Below are 19,633 nucleotides of genomic sequence, written 5' to 3' on the forward strand. Positions count from 1 at the left end.
AACGGAGTGACACTTGAAATGCTCCATCTCCATTACAGTTACGGTTCTAAGTATATCCAAGCTTGAGTCCGTATGATGAAATCAAATACAAAAAGCCAGCTGTATCAAGCTTCAACAAGTGATCAAATGGAGAGTGATTAACCCCCCCCCCCAGCCAATCAGCTCCTACCTGCCATGTTACATGCTGCGTTTGAAAAATGACAGGTAGGAGCTGATTGGTTGTTTGTCTCTCTGCACTTTATCACTTTTTAAAGCTTGATACATTAGGCCCCAAGTCACTAATTAAGGTGTCTATGTACTAAGCCTTGGAGGGAGATAAAGTGGAGAGATAAAGTACCAACCACTTTATCTCCCTCCAAAGCTTTTTACATAGACCTCCAAGTCACCTGTACTCGCGAATGAATATCCATAAAACCTAGACTGTAATGGCGGAGTCTGGGAAACTGTGGGCCAATCAATGCTCTACAACAATGTTTCTCAAACTCTGTGCTGTAGGATCCCAAACTGACCATGTTTCCCAGGTCACCTGTGGATCTTGAAAAAGTGACCTGGAAAAAAAGTGACCTGGGAAAAAAAGTGACCTGGGGAAAAAAGTGACCTGGGGAAAAAAGTGACCTGGGGAAAAAAGTGACCTGGGGAAAAAAGTGACCTGGGGAAAAAAGTGACCTGGGGAAAAAAGTGACCTGGGGAAAAAAGTGACCTGGGGAAAAAAGTGACCTGGGGAAAAAAGTGACCTGGGGAAAAAAGTGACCTGGGGAAAAAAGTGACCTGGGGAAAAAAGTGACCTGGGAAAAAAGTGACCTGGGAAAAAAGTGACCTTTGTGGGGAACTAAAGACCGAGTTTGAGAACCGTTGTGCTAGAAACATTTTATATGGTCCCCGCCAAGCAGTTTCCTGCCTACTACAGGAACAAGCAATAATTACATGACCAGGACAGGCTCATACTAAGCATGCAGAGCCACCTATAAATAAAGACTACTTCGATCTCTATGTAAGCAAGCACAGATCACGTCGTACACAATCCCGTTACCTTCAGTGTCTGCGCTCGGTTGATCAGATACGGCAGGTCAAAATTCTGAATGTTGTAGCCGGTTATAATATCTGGATCTATGATACGCACAAACTCCGACCAGGCCTGAGTGGGGAGGAAAACAGGTCATCACACTGCGTGCTATGGGAACAGGTAGCGCCTGTCATTATGGGAAGCCACTTTCAGGGGAAAGATTTACTACAGCTGCTTAAATTCAAATTTGGCGCGGCCCAGAGCAACCAATGAAATCTACCATTTCCTAGGAGGCAACTGAATGATTGCGATCTAATCTTCCAATTTAGAACCTCAAAATGTTACATCTGCATATTAACAGTCATAATACAAGCAAGTAGATAATCATACATGTCGCATCACAGATTATTGTTGGCTTTCCAGTCCTAGATTGCCAAAATGTCCCACAGAGAGAGAAAAGTGCTGGAATTTTAAACATACATATTAAATGTGCCTAGGACTAGGGCTGTCACTAGGAAATTTGGGGCCCCCCCATCTCCTGCTCCCTCATCCCCTACCGCTGAATGCAGCAGGTCTCAAAGTACAGGCTTCTCTAATGCAGGACGCAGTTGGCCAAATTAAAATGCAGCACCGACTGGTGATACAAACGGTACACAAGCTCTAATTGGCACAAAAGCCGGTGCAGCATTTTAATTGGTCGCCTGAGTCCTGCATTGCAGAAGCTTGTGCTTCGTTCAGTGCACCAAGCACAGAGTAACGGGTTGCGTTGGGCAAAATGAGCTAACCGGGCTGTTCCAGAGGCCGGGGCCCGGGTCAGCTGTACCCACAGCACCCCCTATCGGCAGCTCTGCCTAGGACAGAGAGTTGGGTGAGATTCGCATCATAAGCCAAAACTGAATGGCAATATTGTTTCCTACAAACAATGCAGACTATACTTTGCTTCAGGTGGTCAAAACCACCCCAAAAAGAAAACCCCCCCCAGGAAATGCAAATATAATCATCCATTTCAGCTTCGTCTCCTATTACACAGCTCACTGTAATTGGTCGAATTATCTGCCTTCTACAAACACCAAGAACAATCATTGGCAAGGTATCAAGGGGTGAAAGGCGAACGCACGTTCTGACAACATTAAACAAAGACAAGCAGAGGAAAACAAAACAAACAATAAAACGGATTAACAGTGATCAATTGAGCAAGAGATTGGAGAAGAACTTCCCCCTTGGGATATATACTGTAATAAAACATTTTACCGGTATTATTTTGGATTTCCCCCTACTCAGCGGATTGTGTAGCTGGCGGTTAAGCTTGGTACACACTATACACTATAATATTTGTGCCAATTTACCAACAATCAGGTGATTGGCCTGATTTATTGTATTGTGTGTACACATGAGCGTTTCACCAATGAAACATCCAACAAATGTATTCCTTCAATTATCCAATCGGTTAGTCTAGACCAGGGACGGTCAACCTCGAGATCTACCAACAGTCCATGTTCTTCAGACTCCTTTGCTGGGGCACAGGTGCAGTCATTACGGACTTTCACTTTTTCAAACATGTGCTGCATTCAATCCAAAGCCATCCATTGTACAGGTCCACAGGTGGTATGGAAAACATGAACTGTTGGTAGATCTTGAGGGCTGGTTTGACCCCCCTGGGTCAACAGAAGGCCAAAAATATCAGCCTTAATTTCCTGATTGCATTCTCAATCTTCCAATGTTTCCTACGTTTGCCTGACACTGGGGAAAATCAATTATTGTTTCTAATTGATCCATTGGGGTAATTCAATTATTCCCTGATAACCAACACTATCTGGGATTTTGTTTCACCTGCGCAAAGAGGAATGCGCCCCCGCCGCCATTCCCAACAGAGAGGAATGCGCCCCCGCCGCCATTTCCAACAGAGAGGAATGCGCCCCCGCCGCCATTTCCAACAGAGAGCCATGTGCCCCCACCACCATTGTCAAACGCAAATGCTCCCCCACCATCAATGTCGCCCATGCCACCATTGCCCACAGATAGGCACGCACCCGGTAGGTAGATCCACCACTATTGGGCAAAGTTTAACGAGTTTTTCATAGTCATTATCTATTGGCATAGACAAACAGAGGTACTTGAGGGATTTTAGGTAACCAGCATTATAATGGATTGGCTCTAGATCAGACATGGCATGGCAATAACATAGCCCCCACGGTGGATGGTCCTTTGTCTGAAAAGGACCCACTAAAACGCTGTGTGTGGCCCCAGCCTAAGTGATTATGAAGAGGCAATAAAGATCTTCTACCTTTAGAAGGGCATCTTCCTTCTCAAAGCAAAGCACCTTCGAGCCCACAATGCTAGAACAGGTGCCCAGAGTAAAAACGTTGCGAATAAACGGGTCCTTCTCCCCCTGCCGCAGCACCATATTGGAGATCTGGATTACGGGATCTTTGTCGGCCTCAGGGAACACACCTACAAAGACAAAACAAACCAAAAAAAAAAGACTTTCCTTTAACTTTAGTATTTAAAGAAGGGGACGGGGATGTCAAAGGGCAGTCTGGGCACCACATGCAACATCATCATCATTATCCTTTATAGCGCCGCAAGGGATACACAGCATGCAGTTACACCGATAATAAACATTACAGTTAAAGACAGTATAGGACAAGTGCAGGGTATATAAACCTATCTGCATCAGCAGATGATACTGAAATATGTATTAGGGAGGCAGAAAATAGAGGGATTAGATTCCGCTGGAGGAAGAATGGAAATGGTTTAGAATAAAAGCAGGAAGGCCACATGAGTGAAGAGGGCCCTGCTTGTGAAAGCTTACATACTAAAGAGGAGGGGCAGAGAGACAGGAGTGACATTGTCATATAGGATTATATTTCAATGTTCAAACTCATTTTTCACAAATGGTTGTGTTAATCAGAAGGGTAACTGCTTCATTACAACCAAGCAAATGTCACAGACAGAGCTGTCATTTCTCTGATGGGACAATGGAATGAAAGTGGGTGGTGAAAGTAGATTTAAAAAAATAAAAATACAACAAAAAGCTTTGCCAAAACCGCTTCCTGAGAGTTCATGTAATATGCAACACTCCGACATATATGTGTGACAGAGTTCGAGCCTGTACACAAAGCGCTACAATGTACAGCAGCTATTTCGCATAACAAGTTTCGTTGGGCTTCTTTACACAACTACACAAGTGTTGCACATTTATGTAATCAGGGGTAGATTTATTAAGCTCAGTGAAGTGATAAAGTGTCTGGTTTTTATCACCGGCTAATCAGCTCCTACCTGTCATTTTTCAAACCAAGCCTGTAACTTCACAGTTAGGAGCTGATTGGCTGGTGCTAAAAACCAGAAACTATCACTTCACCAAGCTTAATATATCTACCCCAGTGTGCACTTTCAAACTGCTGATGCATCTGATTGCCAAGACGCACAACTAAGCGAACTGAACACAACATCGTTTGGCGCGGCCCATTAAGGCTGTATAGTGTATTGAGGCTATCTAATATATATATATGTCTAGTGTCCATTTGTGTCTCCGAAACACTACCATCTGATGGCAGCGAGTGAAACTACATCTTTCTCACACATGCACAAACACAGAGGCAATCACAAGGTAGCAGACGAACTTTCCATTAACTTCAAGCAGGCTTACTAGTTATCTGTTATGTATATAGCGCACACATATTCCGCAGCGATTTACAGAGAATATTTGAACATTCACATCAGTCTCTGCCCCAGTGGAACTTACAATCTATATTCCCTACCACATATACACGCACACACAGAAATGCTAGGGTTAATTGTGTTGGAAGCCAATTAACCTACCAGTATATTTTCGGATGGTGGGAAGAAACCGGAGTACCCGGAGGAAACCCACGCAAGCACTGGGAGAACATACAAACTCCGCACAGTTAGGGCCATGGTGGGAATCTAACCCATGACCTCAGTGCTGTGAGGCAGTAATGCTAACCATTCTACTCCTAACACGTGTGATCGAGTGTTGTACCTTACAAATGAAAAAGTACAGCATAAAATAGTACAAAGTCCTATTACCTTTTCTACCAGCACATTCAATATCAAAACTGAGGACCCGAAGAGGCGCTATCTTCTGCCACTCCCCTTCCGCAGGGTGACTGATGAGATCGGACCAGCTTATATCCACCTCCAGCTGAACAAGGGACACCTGCAGGAAGAGCAAGCGGAGGTCACATGATCAGAAAGCCACAGGAACGGATGGCACAGTCACCGACCACCACTCACCTTGCTGGGATCATCTTTACTGTGCTCCCCTCCTTGATACTCTTTACGAATATGGTATTTAGCAGGAGGGAGCTCAATCCAATTGCACCCCACAATATCATGGTCTACCATAAACCTAAAAATAGAACAAAGGGGGGAAAAAAATCTGGTTTAAACTGAAAACCGTGAAAAAAATTCTGTATGCTTAATAGATATTCCTGGCAACAATCAAAGCTTTGTTCAAACTAAGGGGATCACTAATTCATTCGGACGGAACGGGTCAGTTTCCGCTGGCTTTTATTTGCAAAGTCAGGAGAAATTATTGGATACGGGGCTCTCTGGCACACTGTAAGCTGCGATCTTCGCAACTTAAAGAGTCAACCAGAATCAGTGCCCTAAAGTCCCCCATACACTAATTCGACTTGTCCTACGGACAAGTCGGACCAGTATGCCCTTAAGAGCCCCCGGCAGCTCCCCGGGAGGAGGCTTATGGTTTGGCACTTGATGTGACAAATTATACATGCAAGAAATTGCATGCATATCCCAGGGGGGCTGGCAGCGGCAGGGGGGTCCCTGCGGCACTGGGCATTAAGTCAGCGGTGTCCATGCGGCGGCTGGGAGCTAAGTAGTGCTATTTGCCGGGTGTCACCGGTCACACACCTACGGATCAGACCAACACATCGTAGGTGCTAAAAAGCACCTGCGATGTGCCACTGATGGGTCAGATCTGACAGAATGAACCTGCAGCAGATTCAATCTGTAGTATCCGACCCGATGCACACAGGACCACGCATCGGGTCCGATGAGGTGTCAAACACACCCGATTTGGGCTGACTTCCCGGCCGGATCCGTCTGGATCTGGCAAAATTGTCCCAAATCAGACAAGGGTATGGGCACCTTAAGAGACACTGAAGGAGAAAAAAAAGGGCCCTTTAAATCACACACACAGGTAGGAAGGGGATCATATGCTAAGGCCAGTGACCACATCCTCAAACGTACCTTCCCTGGCCTTGGGGGTGTGAAAACATCGGCCATCCTGAGTACCCTAAGGGCCCTATTTCAGCAGCTTAAAGGGCCTTTGTCCGTGTCTATCTGGGAGGAGCCAATTAATGTTTCATAAGAGTTAAAACAAAAAGGGAACTAATAACTTATTTGGGGACACAAAGCAAGCGCGGGTAAGTTAGTATACGACTGAATCAGAAATGGTTTCTGTAAATAAGATATGCGAGATACAGAAAGAAATTCTCAAAGCAGCAATAAAAGAACATTGAAACCAGTGGACGTGCAGATTTTAGACTGCACTCCTCACTAATTAGGAGGAACTAGATAAAACAACACTCATGTTTCAGAGGATATACTTAGAGGCTCGCTCCAGCTTCGCACAGGAGCAAGTTCTAATTTGCATGTACTATAACTTCTATTCAGGTTCCGCCTCTGCATAATGGGAATACAACATTTACAGTTTAATTAAACAGCTCCTCAAAGAGACGCGACGACAGACATATTTACTATGGAAAAGCCCTTTGGTACAGGAACACCGGCCAGCCGTTCAAATTCACATTCAATTGTCGCTACGTTTTTTCTTTTAATAAAACGGTCTCCCTTATGTCATAGATTAATCTCCATGAAACTTCTGATCAGCAGCCACCAGCATTGGGGAGGGGGGGAAAAGGCAGTTAAAGATAGGGAGATGAAGGGGGTTTTCAGAGGAACACATTGAGATGGTGAAAAAGAGTTTTTTTTTGGACTAACTGTGCGCTTGGTCGCTGCCTTAGGTAATGTTGGATAGTATGAATCACCTTACATACAAAGCATAGATACAAAAAAGAGAAATACCAACACTGTCCTCTAGGCGCTGTTCTATTGTAGCTGCACGAGTTTATCCAAAAATTGGTGACTAGTAAGCAGAAATGGCAAAAAAGAGGGTTTTTTTTGGACTAACTGTACGCTTGGTCGCTGCCTTAGGTACAGCGCCTAGAGGACAGTGTTGGTATTTCTTTTTTTTACATTGAGACGGTGGTCAGAGGTACATATGGTGAGGGGAGAACATATGAACAGATTAGGAGAGAGAGGGGGGGGGGGTGTCAGGGAGCAGGGGTACATTTGGAAAAGAAAGATATTGGATGGACATAGGGTGGTAGGAGAAATGTGCTGCTTTCATTTTTAATACAGGTGTTCTGGAAAACATGAACTGCTGGTTGATCTTGAGGACCAGTTTGGTCAACCGTGCTCTGTAAAAAAAAAAAGAAAGAGAGGGGGGAGAGAGAGAGAGGGGGAAGGGGAGAGAAGAGGGGGAAGGGGAGAGAAGAGGGGGAAGGGGAGAGAAGAGGGGGAAGGGGAGAGAAGAGGGGGAAGGGGAGAGAAGAGGGGGAAGGGGAGAGAAGAGGGGGAAGGGGGGTGGGGGAGAGAGGGGGGAGAGAGGGGAGAGAGAGGGGAGAGAGAGGGGAGAGAGAGGGGAGAGAGAGGGGAGAGAGAGAGAGGGGAGAGAGAGAGAGGGGGAGAGAGAGAGGGGGAGAGAGAGAGGGGGAGAGAGAGAGGGGGAGAGAGAGAGGGGGAGAGAGAGAGGGGGAGAGAGAGAGGGGGAGAGAGAGAGGGGGAGAGAGAGGGGGGGAGAGAGAGGGGGGGAGAGAGAGGGGGGGAGAGAGAGGGGGGGGGGGGAGAGAGAGGGGGGGAGAGAGAGGGGGGGAGAGAGAGGGGGGGAGAGAGAGAGAGAGAGAGAGAAGGTTGATTAATACCTGATTTCAAAGTCGATGTTGGCTTCATAGGCCTGATAGCAATGTATTGGAAAGCTCCCAAACCGTAAGCCTTGCTCTAGAAGCCGCTTGGCAGGTGCAATAAGACGTGGAAGAGCCATTGTGATCTTCATAAAAGGCATAATTTTCTTCCCATGGTACCCGTACATATCTACAGGGGGGAAAGAAATGGCTCCAATGCTTAGTACATTGCTTTAGAACACATTTCCATACTGCTCAGATCTAAAAAATATATTAATACATCATTTCATTAACTGTGAGGGGGAAGTTATTTAATACAGGTCTTGTAATAAAAGTGGACTGGTCCACTATCTACACTGGGGGCTGAACCGATATCTGAGAGAACAGACTAAGAATCCGTGCCGTATATATCATGGGTCAGTGATGTCACTGGTGCCTGGTGAATGGATATTTGGCATGGTCACGAAGTGGTTACAAAATGGCAGACTGCAATGTGTGTGTGTGTGCGAGCGAGTGTGAAGCTGTATAAAGAAAAAAAAAAAACACAGGTACTATTATGTTCTCCAACAGTTTTACACCTACAAAGCAGCCATTTTATCGGTGGCGGTGGTGGGTTCCTGCTTCGTTGCCACACAGTTGGCCCCTTCTGTCACAGGTCCCTTACCCTTCCCTGTCTGTCACAATACCCTTCCCAGGTCAGATAATTGGATTGGTGTTGCCTCCAGTTTCTGTGCGGAATACATACAGATCACCGGCAGACACCGGTATCACAATAGGGGTCTAGTATACTTACATTCCGCCCTGGCTCCACCCAACGCTAACCTAACCGCCCTGCAGCCAAACACCAATACCCCCACTTGTTCCGAAACCCAACCCCTTCCCCCTCACCCGGTCTAGCGCTAACCCACCCCTCATACTTACAATTGGGATGCCAGTAATCAGGATTTTGGCCTCGGCATCCTCATCAATGTCGGGATCCAGTCTCCATTTTATGTGGCTAAGAATCGGTAACACAGCAGCGGTATTCTGACTGCCGGCCTACCATGCGCCAGGATGATCACAGATTCACCTCTTTGCGGCCTATGCATTACCACCTGATACTGGGCATCAGCACTGAAACACTTCATTGGCAGTAGGGGGTATACCGGACAGATTATTATTGAGTTAATGGGTGAGAGGCCCTGATATAACCCGTACTCATCATGCTACCTCTAATTGCATGATCACATAATATGTTTGAATTGACTGATTATATTATTAGGAACTGATAAGCGTGTAATACAGCCAGGGACCATTCTCCCCAGAGCTCTATATAAAATAATTTGGCCGCAGATCTGTGGTGAACATATGCTCAATGGGTGCAACTAAAGCTGCATTGCGTCTTTTTAATTAGCCGCAAACTGGCTCGGCTCATATTTAAGCGTTCGTGTATGACGAGGTATTCAGAGACTTTTGTTCACAGTCCCAGAGGGACTGAGATTGGGGGCGACTTGATGGGTGTAATTGAAGTGAGCCCTAGTTGTGTCCTGTAAAGTGGTAGAACTCATGGTACTTGTGTATTTTGGCGGCGCACGATTTCAGCATCGTGCGATGAACGCATCGCATGCCATGTACCCGATGGCATGCGATGCGATTTTGACCCCCTATGCGATGAAAAATCGTATAAGCTCCCTAATGGGTGCTTACAATGTTAAATGCACCCCCACGCCACCCCCCCCCCCCACTATAAACGTGAACCCGAAGCGTGGCGAGCGCAGCGAGCCCGCGAGGGGCGGCGGTACGCGTCCTACTACCTTTTCATACCCCCACTATCCACGTCGGCGTGGAGTTGAGAATAGAAAGTGTGGCGAGCGCAGTGAGCCCAGCGAGGGGACGCGGATACCTTCACAGGTATCTGCGTCCCCTGGCGGGCTTCACAGGTGTCCGCGTGGCTCACCACGCGGACACCTGTGAAGCCCGCCTGGGGACGCGGATACCTGTGAAGGTATCCGCGTCCCCTCGCCACGCTTCGGGCTCAGTGGCTCGCTGTGCTCGCCACACTTTCTATTCTCAACTCCACGCCGACGTGGATAGTGGGGGTATGAAAAGGTTGTAGGACGCATACCGCCGCCACTCGCGGGCTCGCTGCGCTCGCCACGCTTCGGGTTCACGTTTATAGTGGGGGGGTGGCGTGGGGGTGCATTTAACATTGTAAGCACCCATTAGGGTGCTTATACAATGTTTAATCGCATCGCATCGTATGGCATCGTATGCCATGTACAATGGCATACAATTTGAAAATTGTATGCCATGGCACACTATGGCACGAAATCACGTCGCATCGTATGCGATGGGCGCCGCCAAAATTCACAAGTACCGAACTCATTTGCTAGAAAGCGGAGATCCAAATTCACAGTGGAGACACCAAACGGGGCTACAGAGACGCCGGCTGACTTGTGAGGAGAGCTCAGAGATCTGGCTACAGGAAGCAATCACTCACTCTCCTTCATGCAGATATCCACAGCCAGAACCGCCTGCGAGAGGTTGTCCCTGTTAGAACGCATGTCCTTGATCACAGCATTGTTCAGCTCCTTCTTGAAGTCACTAAGGTGTTCCTGCTTGAACCCTGAAGAATCCGTGACAAGAAGATACATTGAAGATACAAGAAGATACATTGCAAGGTGAAACAAGTGACTCATTATTTGCTGGAAAAGTTTTCTTGAAAAAGGGACTAATGATAAATCATGATTGCTCCACTACCAAGCGCTGGCAAAGAGCTGGCAAACTTAGCCAAACAACGATACTTGCATCTATGGGCCTGGCATTGTTTTATATAACATATATAAACAGGAAGATCTTGCTACCTAGAAAACCGGCATAGTCTGAACATTCAAGGCCATAGTAGTAGCACACAAGATACCAACGGAACCTCACGGCTGATTGAAACTACCCTTTAACGGCTAGGGAAATGGATACAGTCTTACCTAGAGCAGTGGTCTGCAGGCTATGGGTTCAGCAGGATTTTGGGGCTAGTTTTGGCACTATTCTGGGCATTTTTATATTATTTATAAATTAGCAATACTGTGCGCCTGGCATAGTTTTATAAACAACATTAATATTTTGTTATTGCATTTCAGCACCTTTTAAATACCTCCCTGCCCGCCGTACTATCCCGGTGGTGTCACAGCCGTCACCGACATGCAGCACCCCTATTCCATGTGTAAGAGAACTGGCGTAACCACATGTACACGCTAGCCTGCATAGACCACAGCTATGCCAACATGCCCTCACTGACCTCTGCCAGGGTAAGAATGTCCTTTACAGCCTACTTACACCCTACCAGTTACAAGCAGACATACAGATCATCCATATTTGTGAACGCCTGGTTAAGACGCATGCGCGGAACGAGAACATGCAAACGCTGTGTAAATGGTCTACGCATCAGCATCGTTGGGTTTGTGCAACATAAGCGCCTTCACGAGTCGTTTATCCGGATGGTTCTCTCCCAGGCACGTACCGTTCTGGCAGGGTACATAGAAGTATGGGGCAAATCCGTGAATGTGGCAGCAAACGCTGTTCCCATCGGCGGTGATCCCAAACATCCGTATGATGGGGACGGGTCCTTGTGTAGCACCCAGCATCCCGGACACATGCGAGCCTGCAAAGACACACTAATCAGTACATGCTAGGCAGCAGAGCTCACCATTAAACGTCACTTAGGAACCCTTTGTCAGCTGCTGTCTACAATGAAGTGTTAATGAATACACAATGGTAACAAATAACCAGGATGAGCAAACGAAAAGCGGTGTGTACAGAAAAAACCCAATGAGTTCCTATGGATTAGCCAAATAGATCAATAACGTTTCAGGGCATAGCTTCAACCTGTATAAAGTGGCTCTGAATCTACCTGAGAAACACAGCTACTATGGATAATGCCCGTCTACACCCTAACATAGCAGTGGCCCCCAGAAGCGCAACTAAAAATGTATGCCACGTACAGTCTGATTACAACGTAGAACCGCATATCTCCAGGCTTATGAACTATAAAGTGCAATGATATAAGCTGGCGCCGTACAAGTAAATGTGATTACATAATAAATGAATGTAACACTTTTACAGGTGGTGTCCACCTGTGGTAAAGTATCATAGCGGAAGATACGCACCCACCCAGTAGTACCCTGTACCATTCTGCACACAAGTAGGTAGAACAAGGTCAGTAATTTGAGGATTAATGGGACATCTTCTAGATCAGCCACCCAAGTCGACAGGTGCTTACACACTGGGCGATCCCGAGTGTGTACGATGTCGGATACAGTGTTTACCCCGCACCAGCAATTGCATTACCACCGGACAGGACACATTTTAGATTAGGCGTTTTTTTGGTGGTACCCGCACAGGATTTTCCGCTATGGCCTCAAAGGTGATTAAGGTCAAGATAGGTGGCAGATGATAATTATATAGTTATCCAAATACCAATTTTAATAACCTGAATAGTTAATCAGTGTTACATTTAACGGGGGTTGGAGGTGCTCCCCTGAGTCAGGAATAGCATATATCACACATGTAGAAAAAGAAGACTTTTTTGGGGGCACACTTTAAACAAATAGCATATGTGTCAAAAATATACTGTAGATTCAATGGATAATTAGTGGTTTAAAACTTAACTTTTAATTAGGTTAAAATTGTAAGATAAAGTGATCTCAGAACGTGTCTGAAAAATGGGGATACTACACTACACCCCTGAATATAACCACTAAATTGTGGTTATATTCAGGGGTATAGTGTAGTATCCCCGTTTTTCAGACGGGAGATTTTGCCTTTTAAATCTATGTTTGTACGTGCTGTGTGTCTTTCATTGTGTCTCATGTTCTGAGATCACTTTATCTTACAATTTGAACCTAATTAAAAGTTAAGTTTTAAACCACTAATTATCCATTGAATATACAGTATATTTTTGACACATATGCTATTTGTTTAAAGTGTGCCCCCAAAAAAGAGTCTTCTTTTACTACATGTGTGATATACACATTTTAGATTAGAAATTTACATTAGAAACAAGAACATATATTAAAAAAAAAAAAAATTTGTAATGACAATTACACATTATACCACACACCATAATGCCCATAACACATGATGGCACACACTGTAATGCCTCTTGCACATTATACCACACACCATAATGCCCATTACACATGATGGCAATACACCATAATGCCCATTACACATGATGGCACACACGAAAGTTCTCAGCGGCATGTCAGCTCGGTGGGGGGGCAGCTTAATGGCGTACAGTGCCACACACAAAAAGGGCAGGGTGCAATTTGAGGTTTTAAAAAAATGGGCAGGGAGCTGCACCCTGCGAAAGCAGCTTGGAGGGAACACTACGGCTTCCACATAAATCGAGGAAGTATTGCTGGACATAAATGCTACTGATTGGTACAGTTATCACTATGGCAGAGAAGGAAGATTAGTTCCATACAGGAATTTTAAAGGACGCTGATCTATTTAATAACTTCAGCTAATTAGGAAAAGCAGGCGGCTAGCGGTGGTGCCCATAATCAGCGCAGATAGCAGTGATTTATCACAGGATGCCAGCCAGAATTAATGACAGCAATCTACTAACACAGCAGTGACATCTGATCCACCCACCCAAAACTGTCCGAATTATCCCCAGGGGATTTCCTCACCCCAGTGACATCATTCGTTACTCTCCTCGGAACTAAAACTAAAAAACGGAGGGGGCAGAGGGATAACCGAAAATCCGTTGGCGAGGATAAATAAAGTAAAATTGCTTCCCTATAGCACCAATAACATCTGATCTAATTGTTTCCAATGTGGAACTTCCTTGTTTACAGAGGACAAAGCAAATACCCGCGGCTCATTTTATTTGGATTGAGAGATTAACTCCTACACGGGCCATAAACACAATTTGCCACCAAGGCGCAGCCGCTGCATACAATGATCCGGCAGTGAGCGGTGTACAGAACTTCCATCACATGCTATCAGCCCATTACCAGGCTGGTGTAAAGGTATTTCATCGGATGCGGGACCATTTGTCTACAACAACAAGAAGATAGACAGCCATAAGGTCGACACATTAGTTCGACAACTCAATAGGTCGACACTGCCATTAGGTCGACAGTCAAAAGGTCAACATGTTTTTTTCACTGTTCTTTTGTTTTACCCAAATGTCGACACAGTCGACATGGACACAGTTTGCAGTGAACCGCAGCCGCTCGCTATGCTTCTGGCACGGTGCCTCGCTGCGCTCGGCAGACTATTATAATCTAACTCCACGCCCTAGTGGATGGTGGGGCATGAAATACCGCCTGTCGGCACATGTCGGCTCAAAAAAACAGTGGGAAAAAACCATGTCGACCTAATGGCTGTCTATCTTCTTGTTGTAGACAAATAGTCTGGATACCATTTCATCAGGCTGAACTGGGATTCATAATAAACAATGGGAAAATAAGAGAGACCAATAAAGAGCAAATCGAGCACTAACTGCCTCTATGACACATGGGATATGGTCATTAGGTCGACCACTGAGTGTTCACAGGTCGACATCCGAAATAGGTTGACATGAATTTTTCATGTTTTTTTTTTGAGCGGACAGGCGGTACATCATGCTCCGCCATCCACTTCGGCATGGTGGGAGAATAAAATAGTGCACCGAGTACAGCGAGGGGACGTGGTACACTCAGACGGTGTCCATGTCGACTACGTTGATATTGGGGACAAAAAAAAAAAGTTACTAACTCAGGTCAACCTATTCACTGTCAACCTTCCCTTGTCAACCTAAAGCTGGTTTTGAGCTTCCGACCCTAGCCATGTCCACCTATTTCAGACGTCGACCTAACGACTGTTGGCCTTCAGTTGTTGACCCAATGCATGTCGACCTAAATGGAGTCAACCCAATGACCCATACCCATGATGCACCAGGTGAAATTTACCAATTTCTATTTCAGGTGGGATGTTGCTATGGGCAACCACAGAGATCCTATCTATTATCTTCTAGAAGGCGCTAAATAAATAAGTACTGTAGATTATGATTGGTTTCCCATAATGTTATCCTGGCTTATACTGAGATGATGGTTCTGTCCTCTCCTTCCTACGCCCAACACTTACCCCGGCCGCTACCCTGCTCAGACTTACCCTGCACCCAAGCCTCACCACGTCACACTGAGCTGTCCCTTCCCTGTCTCCAACTGCACCGTGATCACTGGGGACCGTTTAAACCAGGCATGTCCAAACTGTGGCCTACACATCCCAGCAGGCCTTGCCATATTTTTAGCATTCCCGAATAGCAAAACGGAGGCAAGGCATGATGGGACTTGTAGTTTCACAACAGCTGGAGGGCCATAGTTTGAGCATGCCTGGTTTAAGCATTAAGGGGTCCAATTTTCATTTAATATTTGTGGCTCCTAGAAAACACTGATTAAAATATGAAGTACCGCTGTAATGTGTGTAGGAGGGGCAACAGCAGGATTCTCGGGAACTTGCTGCAAACCCTCCTGTCCCGCCATCCCCCACAGTTTCTAGGAGGGGTGCGAAGCTGCTTGAAAGCACTCCAGAAATGTAATTGTGTAGCTGCCGCTATTCTGAGATGTAGCCTGTGGGGTATGTACTGCAGATCTGGCCGGGCAACAATGATTGTGCGGTCAGCCGGCGGTCACCACTGGCCGTGCATGCGTAGAGTGCCCGGGGAGCCAGGACAGCAGACTCCTTTCTGAGCCCCTTCCCTGCGTCTGCAGGACGATATATCCCTCCGATAGGACCGCATACTGCAATGTGATCCTGGATGGCAAATCCTATAGTAAATGGGACCCTTGATCTCCACACGGCTACAGGAGTGGGCACAAAACCTGGCAACTCTCAAGCTCTGACAATCTGCAGCAACTTTACTCAAGTGAAAATAGGAATCAAAAGGAGCTAAAACCAGACTTTAGGACATTGGACCAAACAGCTATTTTTAAATAGAGAAGGGTAAGAACCGCGGTACTTGTTTCCTAGCACGGTGCCCACAATTTTCAATCGTATGGCATCTTATGCATTGTATCGCATCGCATGCCATATGATGTGATTTTGGCCCCCCTATACAATTTTTTATTGTACAATGTTAAATGCACCCCCACTATGGACACCAACCCGAAGCGCGGCGAGCGCAGCGAGGGGCGGCGGAACGCGTCCTCCAACCTTTTCATACCCCCACTATCCACGTCAGCGTGGAGTTGATTTTACATAGTGTGGCGAGCGCAGCGTGCCACCAAGCCTGAAGCGTGGCGAGCCCCGCGAGGGGACACATATTACTTTACATGTATTCTGCGTGCGCTCGCCACGCCTCGGGTTGGCGTTGATAGTGGGGGTGCTTTTAACATTGTAAGCACCCATTATGGTGCTTATACAATTAATAATCATATAGGGGGGCCATTTAACATTGAAAACACCCATTAGGGTGCTTATACAATTTAAAATCGTAGGTACTTATGTAGTAACTGGGCTGCCGATTTTGAAATCGGGTCCATCGCATCGCACCCGACCATATCGCATGCGATGCGATGCGATGCGATGGACCCGATTTTTCCATAGGATTCAATGTTAAAATGGACTCTGTCCATTTTAACATAGAATTCAATGGGAAAAGGGGTCCTTTTCATACCCCTACTATCCAAGTGGGCATGGAGTTGGATATAAACCTGTGGCGAGCGTAGCGAGCCACCGAGCCCGAAGCGTGGCGAGCGTAGCGAGCCCCGCGAGGGGACACAGAATACCGTTCGCTCGCCACGCTTCGGGCTCGGTGGCTCGCTACGCTCGCCACAGGTTTATATCCAACTCCATGCCCACTTGGATAGTAGGGGTATGAAAAGGACCCCTTTTTCCCATTGAATTCCATGTTAAAATGGACTCAGTCCATTTTAACATTGAATCCTATGGAAAAATCGGGTCATCGCATCGCATCGCATGGTCGTATGCGATGCGATATCGCATCGCATCGCATCTGATTGTATGCCTTAACTTAAGGCATACAATCAAAAAATCGGCAGCCCAGATACTACATAAGTACCAAATCGTATACCATTGTATATGGCATACAATGCGATGGTATACGATTTTAAATTGTATAACATCGGGTGCCATCGCGTAACATTGCATTGCATACCGTGCTAGGAAACAAGTACCAGAACCGCAGCCAGTTCAAAACCAACCATTTTCTAACGGTCTGTTTTAAAACTGACCAAAAACACCCAAACAGTAGACATGTGTGTGGCAGGCGGGTTTTGGTGAGTCACAACCAACAACCAAAAAATTACACAAAAATCAATGGCAACATTTGTGATACACTTGTTTTTACACCGAATGAAACACCTGTGCATAGTGATCTGAGCAGGGGTTCCATAGCCAGGTCTAGTGTCTGACCGATTTTGTATTCTTTCATCGAAAATGACAAAACAGACGATAAAACTGACCAAATCAACGACATCTTACTCAGTTTCCAACTGACAACGAAAGCAGATGCATAGTAAATATCGATGTTTTAGACACAAACACACCATCTGTTACCATCAATTTTGAAAGCCAGTAATGGTCGATATAGGAATCAAAAAGCCAAAATAAACCAAGGAGCCACAACTCAGCAAGCCAATAACATTATAGTCATGATCCACTAATACCAAATAGCCCCTACTGAAACACACACGGGTCCTTATTCAGGTTGACTTGCTCGATGCGAATTTTCATCCTTGTGAGTCACCCTAACCCCGCCTTGTGAATGGTTAGCCGGCACCACACTTTCACAAGCGGGATTCGTTTGCAAGGCTTGCGAATGGATGTTTTACATGAACGCTTCCATCCCCATGCCAGTGGGAACCTCCCCCATCTTTCGATGGTCGCCAACCAGTGAAGGCGCACACATATGTAAGGGTGGTCGACACCACCCTTACATACAGTATGCGTGTAGAATTGCAGGGAATTGGGCAGGCAGCTGACATACGGTTATGTCAGCTGACCGGCCCCCCCCGCACGTGTGTCACGAACGCATTAGCACGTGTACGCCTACTGTTTTCATGGGAACGCCCATGAAACGCTGGGCATTCACATAGGCTAATTGCCCTGCCTGGCACCAGACGCCCCTCTCCACCCCCACTCGCAAGGCTGGGTGTGTGCACTCGGCGGACAGTCAGTTTGCACGCTCCCAGCGTATACACATGCACAGTAATGCTGCACGTGCAAAACAACGGTCCCCGTGCAAATTCACACCCACGGCGAATGAGCCAGAATAAGGGCCATGGTACTTGGAATACAACTAGAAAACGTCCTTCACAAATTTGACCTTTATAATGGGATCTAAAGATCTAAAAATTAGAACATAATGCCCGGGGCAAAAGGCCTGATACAGACTGGGACACTATGTCAATACTATGGGAGTTGGGCATGTGTCACACACATCAATGTGATGACACAATGTCACTTGCAGTGAGGATTAATACGCAAAGTGATTGGCATTCAAAGCATTTGTGGGGAGGTAATGAGGAGTTGTGGCAAAATGCAGGCATGTCTCACCCACCAACTGTGATCCCGTACATAAGAAAAAACACGGCACCTGTGTCTCAATGCACGCAGCCATTCTGTGTGTCCATAGGGCTACTCAATTGCAGTGTCCGGGCAGTGCTGCTGCGCTGTCTGGCCCCCGGCAATGTGCAGCAAGATCACGCCGCACACAGCCAGGAGGAAGGAGCCGGGGCGCCAAGAGGGAAAGACAGTGGCAATCCAGGAAATTTTCCGGGTATGCCAGTGAAGGGGTTAATGGTTTCGCACTGTAGCTAGACACGGGATCACAGCTGTGAATGCTTTAGTGTACAACCGTTTATCAGACCCAAAGTACGGCAGAGGATTCAGTCATCAACCTGCACCCTTTGTGAAGCCCATTATAAGGGTGCAAAGCATCGGAACTGATAAGGAACATTCCCTAAAGTGGAAATGTCCTTTTAACCCCTTCCTGACAGAGCCAGTTTTTGCGTTCCTGACAGAGCCATTTTTTTCAAATCTGACATGTTTCACTTAAGTGGGGATAACTTTTTTTTGCTTTTACTTATCCCAGTGATTTTGAGATTGTTTTCTCGTGACACATTGTACTTCAAATTAGTGGTAAATTTGGGTCTATACAGTCTGTGTTTTTTTGTGAAAAATACCAAAATGTCGTGAAAAAATGGAAAATTTTGCAATTTGCAAAATGTCACATTTTCTGCTTGTGAGACAAATAAACATACCACTCAAAATAGTTAATAACTAACAAAGACCATATGTCTACTTTATGTTGCAATCATTATTTCAACCTCCTTTTCATTTTTTTGGACACTAGGAGGCTTCAAATATGAATAGCAAATTCTCAAATTTTCAAGAAAATTTCAAACACTGATTTTTTTAGGGACCAGTTCAGTTCTGATGTGACTTTGAGGGACTTGTATGTGAGACACCCCCATAAATGATGCCATTTCAAAAACTGCACCCCTCACAGTATTCAAAACAGCATTTTGGAAGTTTGTTAACCCTTTAGGTGTTTCACAGGAATTAAAACAAAGTGTCGGTGAAATTTCAAAATTTCTTTTTTTTTTTGCAGAGTTTAAATTTTAATACATTTTTCTAACGAATACAGTAGATTTTACTAGACAAATGTGACTAAAAATTGATCCCCCCAATT

The 19,633-nt window shown here is 45.8% G+C and overlaps 1 protein-coding gene across 1 annotated transcript in view; it reads right to left on the reverse strand.

The window, feature by feature from the left end:
- Positions 1–19,633, reverse strand: part of POLD1 (DNA polymerase delta 1, catalytic subunit) — a 71,638-nt gene that overhangs the window by 46,980 nt on the left and 5,025 nt on the right. Inside the window, exons 4-10 of the mRNA XM_083162254.1 lie at positions 11,450–11,590; positions 10,433–10,558; positions 7,975–8,143; positions 5,261–5,375; positions 5,054–5,183; positions 3,288–3,454; positions 1,031–1,135 (exon numbers count right to left, since the gene is read on the reverse strand). Of these exons, the coding sequence (XP_083018380.1) occupies positions 1,031–1,135; positions 3,288–3,454; positions 5,054–5,183; positions 5,261–5,375; positions 7,975–8,143; positions 10,433–10,558; positions 11,450–11,590 (953 nt within the window). The remainder of the gene's footprint in view (positions 1–1,030; positions 1,136–3,287; positions 3,455–5,053; positions 5,184–5,260; positions 5,376–7,974; positions 8,144–10,432; positions 10,559–11,449; positions 11,591–19,633) is intronic.

This window comes from Crinia signifera, chromosome 19, assembly GCF_055691185.1.
Source record: "Crinia signifera chromosome 19, ASM5569118v1, whole genome shotgun sequence".
NCBI classification, from domain to species: Eukaryota; Metazoa; Chordata; class Amphibia; order Anura; family Myobatrachidae; genus Crinia; species Crinia signifera.